At 37.9% G+C, this 10,355-nt stretch overlaps 1 protein-coding gene and 1 pseudogene across 3 annotated transcripts; both read left to right on the top strand.

Annotated features, from left to right (window-relative positions):
- Positions 1 to 4,280: 4,280 nt before the first annotated feature.
- Positions 4,281 to 8,239, top strand: LOC145074283 (glutamate receptor 1.2-like). Of its 3 annotated transcripts, XM_079020689.1 has the most exons (7): positions 4,371 to 4,715; positions 5,260 to 5,507; positions 5,604 to 5,680; positions 5,771 to 6,832; positions 6,909 to 7,212; positions 7,322 to 7,689; positions 7,773 to 8,239. In XM_079020689.1, the coding sequence occupies exons 1-7, from the start codon at positions 4,660 to 4,662 to the stop codon at positions 8,115 to 8,117; spliced, it is 2,460 nt and encodes an 819-aa protein (XP_078876815.1). In that variant the 5' UTR covers positions 4,371 to 4,659; the 3' UTR covers positions 8,118 to 8,239. The 3 variants fall into 3 exon arrangements, with proteins under 3 accessions (XP_078876816.1, XP_078876815.1, XP_078876814.1); XM_079020690.1 differs by lacking the exon at positions 4,371 to 4,715 and adding an exon at positions 4,281 to 4,359 and having other exon boundaries at positions 5,604 to 6,832; XM_079020688.1 differs by having other exon boundaries at positions 5,604 to 6,832.
- Positions 4,399 to 4,598, top strand: LOC145077359 (small nucleolar RNA U3; annotated as a pseudogene).
- Positions 8,240 to 10,355: the final 2,116 nt, after the last annotated feature.

Genomic DNA, 10,355 nt, shown 5'->3' with positions numbered 1-10,355 from the left:
TACTAGGGTGCGACCTAGTATGCTCAGCGTACACACATGTACGCTTAGCGTACTCCTCCTGACCAAATTACAAGAATGCCATTAGGGCTTTAAGGCACATTCTCTTGGACATAGGGACCAAAATGTCATATAATAAACTTAAGGGATAAATTTAGAAATACTTGAACATCGAGATGTTACAATTCTCCCCCACTTGAACTAGACTTCGTCCTCGAAGTCTGCTGCTGTGAACAAGTCTGGATAATGCTCCCATATCTCAGCCTCCAGCTCCCAGGTCCACATGGAGCCTCTTCGGTGCTACCACCGTACCTTTACCAAAGGTGCTTCCTTGATATGCAAAACGTTCACCTTCCTTTGCAGGATAGCCACCGGCCTTTCAACATAGTTTAGGTGCTCCTTGACCTGAATATCATTCAAGGAAATCGCTACATCCTCATCCGATACGCACTTTCACAGCTGCGAGATATGGAAAGTGTTGTGATCTGACTAAGCTTCTCGGAAAGATCCAATCTGTAAGCAACCTTGCCAACCCTGGTGATCACCTGAAAAAGGCCCAATATACCGGGGGGCCATCTTCCCCCTCTTCCTGAAGCATATCACACCTTTCCAAGGTGAGACCTTCAGTAATACCATGCCGATGACTTAGAACTCAAACTCGGATCAACGCCAGTCGGCATAGCTCTTTTGGCGACTCTGAGCGATCTGCAGTCTCAGCCTGATCCACTGAATCAGCTTTGTGGTCCAAAGGACCACGTCGGTTCGCCCCATAACCTTGTGGCCAACCTCGCCCCAACAAACCGGGGTACGACACATCCGCCCATACAAGAGCTCGAAGGACAGAGTACCTATGTTGGAGTGATAATTGTTGTTGTAGGAAAAATCCACAAGAGGTAGGTAGGAATCCTAGCTCCCACCAAAATCAATAACACAGGCTTACAACATATCCTCAAGGGATTGTATTGTCCGTTCACTCTGACCATCGTTCTGCTGATGATAAGTAGTGCTAAAGTGCAACCTCATGCCCAGTTCCTCATGGAACTTCTGCTAAAACGGGAGGTGAACTGAACATCACAGTCCGAAATAATGGAGACCGAAACCCCATGGCGAGCAATGATCTTGAGAACATACACATCGGCCAACTTCTCGGCCGAGGAACTCTCACGAATCGCCAGAAAGTGGGCACTCTTAGTTAATCGATCCATGATGACCCAAATAGTATCAAAACCCTTTGTCTTCTTCGACAACTTTGGTGATAAAATTCATTGAAATCTGCTCCCATTTCCACATGGGAACCTCCATAGGCTGTAGCTTGCCATGCGGCCTATGATGCTCAGCCTTGACCATCTTGCAGTTCATGAATCTCTCCATATACCAGGCTTTTCTCTCTTCATACACGGCCACTAGTAGCTCAATCTTAAATCCCTGTACATTTTGGTGCCCCCCTGGATAAATAGAAAAATGATACTTATGAGCCTCCTCCAAAACCATCTGTCTGACCCCACCAGACATCAGAACCCAGACCTAAACACATCGGGTTAACAACCTACGACTATCTGAGACAAATCTGACAATCTCACCCCTGATCCTCTATTTTTTCCAATTCTCTTCCCGAACACCCACAGCTTAAGCCTCCCTAGTCAAACCCAAAAGCAGGGAATCCACTGATATTCTCATACACAACACCTCATCTGAAGGTCCAGCCGACTTACGGCTCAAGGCATCCGCAACTACATTCATTTTACACAGATGGTAAAGAATCTCGCAGTCATAATCCTTGACTACGTCCAACCACCTACGCTGCCTCATGTTCAGGTTCGGCTAATCCATAATATGCCTTAGACTCTTGTGATCCGTGTAGATAGTACAACGGACCCCGTACAGATAGTGCCTCCATATCTTGAGGGCAAAAACCACTGCCCCCAATTGCAGATCATGTGTGGGATATCGCGTCTCGTGTTGCTTCAGCTGCCACGAAGCATAAGCTATCACCCTTCCTTGCTGCATGAGGACTGCCCCCAGACCAGTAATGGAAGCATCACAAAATACCATGAAATCCTCAATTCCCTTTGGGAGGATCAACACCGGGGCCTCGCATAATCTCTGCCGAAGGGTCTCCAATGTCGTCTGCTACTTAGGGCCCCATCGAAAATCCACCCCTTCCTCGTCAGACGAGTGAGGGGTACCGTAATCTTGGAGAAATCCCAAATGAAACTTCGATAATAGCCTGCTAAGCCCAAGAAACTCCTGATATCCGAGGTGCCCAAGGAACTGAACCTCTCGTAACCAAAATCCGCATTTCGAGAACTTAGCATAAAACCGTTCTCACCTCAAAACGCCTAGAATCTTGCAAAGATGTTGCTCATGCTACTCTCTGGTCTTGGAATACGCCAAAATATCATCGATAAACACAATAACGGAACGATTGAGCATCGGCCTGTGTACCCGATTCATCAAATCCATAAACATCGCAGGCCTATTGGTGAGCCCAAATGGCATCACCACGAACTTGTAATGCCCATAATGAGTCCGGAACGCGGTCTTCTCCACGTCATCCTCCCTTACTCTAACCTGATGATACCCAAAAAAAACTATTTCACCAAGAGACCATTTCAAATCTAAAAATTGATTTCACCCCAAAACGATTTTGAATAAACCCTATTCGTCTTGCATTAGATCGGACTTTTAAAACTCTTCAAGAAGTCATGTTTATTTATGTTTCAATTTTTCAGATCTGCCATGGATCATCATGTTTTACAAATTTGATTTCTAGGATTTTGTAGTGTTTTTAGATCTTCCATGTATCATCACATATGGACTTGATTTTAGGGCTTCTTAAAAACCCTTTTGGAACACGATTAAGATATGTTATGGATGTTTGTTTAATTTTAAAAGCGTAGTGTGTTCCATATCGTGTTCATAAGTATGTGTTTGTATGTATGGATTTTTTTCACAAGTGTGTGTTGAAGAACAAATTCAATGAAAAGTGTGCGAGTTCTGACATGCTATGAACTCTCCAGAAAAATCATATTGGTCGGAGACTTTTCGGAGAAAACAATCAAAGTTGCCAGCTGTTGGTAGGGGTGTTCGTTTGGATGAATTAGTTTGATTCGATCAATTCAAGTGAATCCAAATTGATTTTGATTTTCAAAACATGGATCTGAATAGTCCAAACTGAATTCAAATATGTTATGACCCTCCAAATTACAATTCGGTTGGATCGGTTTTATAATTCGGTTCAAAAGTCGGAACATTTTAAAAACATAAATAATTAGAATATTAGACAACTTTAGAGAAGAATCAAAAATAAATTATTTTGTTGTTGATTAAATTTATAAACAATTACTAGGAAAATATATTATAGTCTAATATTTTATAGATAAGTTTTTTTGAGAACAATATTAAAGCTTTATATTAGGTGAAACTTTTTGAACTATTTGAAAAAATAATTTGGTAAATTAATAAAGAATTAAAGATATATATATGAAAAATAAATGATAAATTGTTATTCGATTTTTTTGTAATATTTTGTTCTTATTTCATAAAACAAAACCAATCCAAAATAATAATTCGGTTTTATTGAAAATCAATCCAAAATTTTGAATATACGAACCAAATAGTTTAAATTGAATTGTTTAATTCAATAATTCGATTTTATCTAAATAGTGAACATACCTAAATACTAGAAACCACCTAAAATATCAATCGACTATAAGAATTTAATGTGAACAATCTAAATAAGTTTATGGTAATATGTTGATCTAAAAAAATAACTAAATATTTAACAAAATCTTAACTATGTTGCCTTTGTAAGTCATTAACCTAAAAATAAACTGAGGTTGGTAAAACGATTTTCTTAACTAAAATCATACTACAAACAAATAATGATACCTTTTTTAATTAGCAAAAACAAAATTCATTTATCGATGGTCTTAATTTAATTAGGGGATTTTCTAATATGTGCCCTAAGGGCACATATAAGAAGTATTAATTAATCACAATTATTACCATAATTAAATGTTAAATACATTAATTATAAGAAATATTACCATAATTAAATATAAGATTCATTAATAATCTCCATAATTGATGCATTTCACATTTAATTATGATAATAATTATGATTAATTAATACTTCTTATATGTGTCCTTAAGGCACATGTTAGAAAATCTCTTTAATCAGTAGGGATAACCTCAACAAACGAACTGTCGTATAGAGGGTAAAAGGTAAGTAAATAAATAAAATAAAAAAGAATTATTATCTGAATCACCGAACTTCTAACTCAATTTTCTTACCATTTCCAGGACACCAGATTACCAGAATATAAAAAGCTCTATCCCACATCGGCGCAAAGTAGCAAGGTAATCGACTATATATAATCTTGGGAGAGAAGAAAGAACACGACCTTACTTGAACAGGATCTGTTCTATAGGCTCGTACCTCTGTATTCTTGATATCTAAGAAGACAGAAACCCATGTCTGGTTGATGAACCACGACCATGTAACAGAGTTTCTCATGGTCCCGGCCATGGCTCAGTAGATGATCGTTGCCTGCCCATCTGATGGGTCTTGGCATGGCTACATGGTTGTCTGACAGACAATTTAATCTTTTTTTGTGCTACTATGGCCAGTTTAGAGACGCCTAGCCACTGTTCGATGAAATGCCTGAAAGAGAATTATGTGTAGATACATATTTTTGGCATGATTTGTTTCCGGAGTATGTCTATTAAGATCTGTTGTGTATTGAGTTTTTAAAGTTGTGTGACTCCCTTTCTTACTCCATTTCTCTTGCTGCAAAAAAGGTGTCTAAAAGTAATATTGTAATTGATGGGCTTCTATTAAGAAAATTTCTCCAGGCATTGAATGATGACAAAATTGATCATTATTTTTAGTAATCTAATTTTTAATTATATATAATATTATTTCAACCAGATATTGACCATCTAATTTGCAGGTTCGCATCAAGATGCTGATAGGTCTGACCGAATTAGTTGACTTTTGATCCTATTCAATGTTCTAGACCAAAGAACACTGACCAGGGTTTTAACATAATCAATGTCAACATTTTCATGGCGGCGTAACTTAGAATTAAATGTCAACTAATGAGCTGTCATGAAATCCTATATACTCCTATTTGTTTATGTTCTTGTTTTGACAGGAGTCACTTTTCTTTCTTTATGATCACCTTCTAAAACTGTTACTGGGTCATCCTCCAAGAGCTGCAGGAAACTTAAAACTTATGTTGTAATGGCAAATTGCAGGTTATTTCCACTTCTGATACTGCTGTTGCTTAGCTTTCAAAGCCTTTTAACAGCACATGAAGATCCATCTTACAAGGACATACAGGTGGGAGTGATTCTTGACATGGAATCAGGGGCAGGGAAGGTCATTTATCATTGCATTACCATGGCTATCTCTGACTTTTACGCAGCCAATCCTGACTGCAAAACAAGAATAGTTTTTATGACCAGCGATACCAAAGGAGAACCACTACATGCCGTGTCTGCTGGTGCTGCTTTTTTCTTTTTACTCGGTTTTTGCTTAATTATCATAAACTTTGATTTTGAATACTAAATACTAATATAGTGTGTTCATGGACATTCAGCTCTGGATCTTTTGGAGAACACTCAAGTGCAAGCGATAATAGGGCCAGAGTCAACAGCCCAAGCAAGATTCTTGGAGGTTTTGGGAGACAAAACTAACATACCGATTCTTTCCTTGTCAACAACTCCCTTTTCAAATAGGAATCCTAATCTTCTTGGAATTGCACAGGATGAAACCAGTCAGTTCAAAGGCATTGCTGCCATGGTTGAATTGTTTAAAGCAAAGAATGTGATTGTTATCTGCGAGGACACTGCAAATGGGAGAGAAATGGCTACTTATATGGCTAGAGAGTTTCAAGAGAAAAACATACACGTTACGTATACTAGCCTAATTTCAACATCTGACAGCAACCAACAAATCCGGGAAGAGCTTCATAAGCTTCAAACTATGCAAGACATGGTGTTTATAATGCATACACCACCTTCTCTAGCATCCAATCTTTTCTCCATGGCAAAAGAGCTGGGAATGATGGGTGAAGGATACATGTGGATTGTAACAAGTAAGACTATGGACTTGTTGGGTTCCATGGATGCTGAAGCAATCGAATCAATGCAGGGGGCTGTGGGTTTCAGATCATATTTTCCATCATCAAAGGAGCTTCACAACTTTTTATTGAAATGGAGAAAGGAACATGATGCTTTGGACCCATTTATGGAGGTAGAGTCCAATGGTATATGGGCATATGATGCAGTTTACGCACTTGCCATGGCTGTTGAGAGGGTACAAACTACATCACTTTTGGATGAGATGTTAAGATTCAAGTTCCATGGTTTAGGTGGTGAATTCGAGTTTATGAATGGGAGAAGCATCTCTAAACCCATGGAAGTTGTAAATGTGATTGGCAAGGGTGATCGGAGCATAGGGTTCTGGATGATGGATACTGGTGAGTTTGTGAAAGAAATTGAAAAACCGAATTCCTCTTCCAATCAAGGCCTGGAAAGTATCATGTGGCCGGGTGGGACCACAACCATTAATCCAAAGCGCAGGATGCTACAAACAAATGGCAATAAGAAACTGAGAATTCTGTTTCCAGGGTCCAGCAGATTCCAGAATATAGCACAAATAAGTGTTGATCCAAGAACAAATCTATCGGTTGTGAGTGGGTTCTGTGGGGATGTCTTCAATGCAGCGTTTAACTCCTTAGACTATGGAGTTGGTGTTGAGGTTGTTCCATTCTCTTCTAAGGATGGAATTACTTACAATGATGTGATCCAAAAAATCTATCTTAAGGTATGTACATATCTTTTGGCACAGAACTGCATGAATCTGACTTTTAGCTAATGCATGAGATGTGGGGTTGTATCAGGAATTTGATGCTGCTGTCGGTGATTTTACAATCACAGCAAATAGATCTCTCTATGTCGACTTCACATTGCCCTTCACTGATCTTGGAGTTGGCATAATATCCCGAAACGCCAAGGACAGCATGTGGATTTTCTTAGATCCTCTCAGCGCAAATCTTTGGATCACAACTGCTTTTTTCTTTATCTTTTTAGGGCTTGTGATTTGGTTTATCGAACATCGTACAAATGAAGAATTTCAAGGTTCAGCACCACAGCAACTGGGAACAACCCTCTGGTTTGCCTTTTCAACCCTCGTTTATGCTCACAGTAAGCTCTCCAGCTCTTTACACTCTAATCTCAATTTACTTAAAGATTTGATCTTTTTGAGCACCCGTAAAATCTATATCTTAGATCTGTTGGGAATTGAAAACTGCAGGGGAGAAGCTGCAAAGTAATCTATCAAGATTCGTGGTTACTGTTTGGGTTTTCGTAGTGCTTGTGCTCACGTCAAGTTACACTGCAACTTTGAGTTCACTTTTAACTGTACAACAGATTGGAATGAAGGAGATGTCTATCGGCTTCCAGGGTCTTTCGCCTGTAGGAGTTGTGTATAATAAATTGAATGTTGTTGAGGCCTGGTCAGAGAAACTATATGCACCTGAGGATTATGCTAAAGCATTAACAACTGGAAGATTTGATGCCATTGTTGCTGAGATCCTTTACATGAAAACATTTCTTGCAATGTATTCGGGTGCTGATTTCTCCTTGATTGCAACAGCACCCACCACCAATGGCTTCGGCTTTGTAAGTGTTCTCTAATCCTTTAAGCTTTAATTTTCCATACCTTTGATTCCGTTTCCATATCTCATTTACCTCTATGTTTGCAGGCGTTCCAGAAAGGTTCACCTTTGGCCAGAGAGATGTCGACTCAGATAGCCAAAATGCGTGAAGATGGGACACTGAAAGCATTAGAGGATAAATGGTTGAAACGTGAATCTGCATTGATTTCAAAGGATTTTTCTTCCCCTACACCAAAGCTCTTGAATCTTTATGGGCTTCGGGGTCTCTTTCTTATCAGTGGTGTGTCGATGGTATCAGCCCTTTTGGTGTCCATTATTTGTCTTGTTCGTGAAAAATGGCGTATGAAAGATAAGATGAAGATATGGAGGTGCGTCTTACATAGATCTTCAGAAATACATGCACACGAAAGTGATGTGGAATCAACAGTGTGACTTTTCTGTAATGATAAATACGAATAACTTTACCTAACATCTTGTTTCTATGTAAGAATCAAAATTTGTGTCAAATGTATATATAGTTCTGATTTGTATATTTGAACTTGGATTGTTACTTATTTTCTTTGGAAAACGGATATCATTGCTCCATTATTTACAAAGATAGAAAGGACATAAAGGACCTGATTAAACTCATAGCGCAAGTTAGGTGACACTGTTTTGACCTACATTACTAGTAACAATGTAGGATGCAACTGAGTCAGCTATATATTGAGGTCTGTTTGACAAAAAAAAAAAAAAAACTGCAATTTTTGTTCCATTGACCCTCGTAGTATCCATAATGCATGGTTGAATGGGCCGCTTGCATGAGCTGGTATGCCTCTTGGCATACAATGAATTAAATCCAACCATAGTAGGATGTCAAATTGGCATACAACGGATTTGAAGTTGAATGATCATTAAATTGTTGAATTAAAAATGATTAACAAAATAATTATATGTATTTGTAAAAATATGTTTAATTGAACTTTGTAAAGTTCAATGTATTATAGGGAGTTAAATGGCAAAGTTGTACGAAAGTGGAATACTGAAGTGGTAACCCATTCAATTTTATACAAATGAATACATTACAGATGCCCTTCACTTTGATAACAATGCACTAAGACATGTGGTGGACTTGGTAGAATGACTAGAAAAAGAAAACACGAGTGCCGTATCCTAGGTACAAAGCAACCACACATGCATATTTGTTTAAAGACTTAATGCAGTTGTTTAAGAGGCTTGTCCTATAACTCTCAGTTGGCTAGGGCCTCTATATTGGTGAACGGCTCCCTGAATAAGGAGCTCAAGATTGAGGGTGAGTTAACGTGAGTTAAGACAATGTGATCCGCTTTCTCTCTTTTTCTTTATCATTACTATAGAAGGACTTCACTTAGCTCTTCAAGAGGCTTGTTCGAAAAATGTGGGTTAAGATTGGAGATAATGAGTTGGAGATTTCCCACTTTTTCTATATCGATGAGGCCATGCTTATTTGTGACCGGACACCTGAAAACGCAGAGGTATGGTTTATATACTAAATATATTTTTATCAGTGGTAAGTCATGTATGTTTAAGAATGAGTTTTTAATGTTTAGAATATTAATTAAGGAGTGGTAAAAATAACAAAGTATTCTTCAATTAGGCTTAAAGTGAGACAAAAAGTGGAAGCCACATAATGGTATGATGAAGAATAAGACAAGTGATGTAAGACTTAAGTAACTTACTTAAAAATATGAAAAGTCCATCAGAAGTTTTGAAGTCCCAAAAGATGGAACAATAATGGTTTTATTTAAGAATCTTGAAAAGTGAAGCAAACGGGACAAAAATATGAGAGAGGATACAAAATATGTTATAGACACTATATTATGGTGGAATTTGTATTTGAGCATGTTATAACATGTATTATCAACAACATGATATAAAAGTATTTGCACATAAACATTAATATGATGAAATAGCATGTAGATTGCTATTTAATACAAAAGGGGGACGAAAACTAGAAATCGGTGAAAGACTCTTCAAAACAAGGATTAATATATTATAATTAGTTGTAAACATCGTACCAACACTTTATATGGTGTACAAGAGCTTGGATACACAAGTATAGTGATCGGTCTATTTTGTGAATGTTTTAAATAATATTAAATATGTTGAATGGATGTATGATTGTCCAAAAATGACACTACTTTGATATATTTCTGATTATTATGTGTTGGTAATCATATGTGCTTAAAAGTTGGTGGAACATGCGAATAAAATGGACAAATTAGAGTTGAAAATGACCAACATTGGAGTGGCACACTAAGACTCCAGAACTGCATCTTTGACTCCATGGCGTTGAAATTGGCATTGGAGTTGGCGTCCAAGACGCCATCTTCGACTGCGTCGCAAATTATGTCCCAAAAATAAGATTTCTAGCACCTATTTAAAGGGGATGCAACCCTAATCGAAGGAGGACTTCTCCCATGTGATTGACCTCAATTTTGGAGGCTTCCAAACACATTCAAACCTTCTCCAAACACGTATTTGATCATTCCAATCCGAATCTAAGGCTAGAAATTATCAACTTCATCATCATTCAATGTTTGAAGATTGTTCAACCGGTGGATCTACATCAACTCTATAAAATTCCAAATTTGCTTTCTTCTTCCCCAAGATTTCATTGTTCTATGATATATTGATCACCAAACATCATTA

This window comes from Lactuca serriola, chromosome 9 (genome assembly GCF_051521515.1).
Source record: "Lactuca serriola cultivar US96UC23 chromosome 9, Lser_US96UC23_V15, whole genome shotgun sequence".
Classification (NCBI taxonomy): Eukaryota; Viridiplantae; Streptophyta; class Magnoliopsida; order Asterales; family Asteraceae; genus Lactuca; species Lactuca serriola.
The sequence above is the reverse complement of the archived record's forward strand: the minus strand, read 5'-3'. Positions and strand labels throughout refer to the sequence as shown.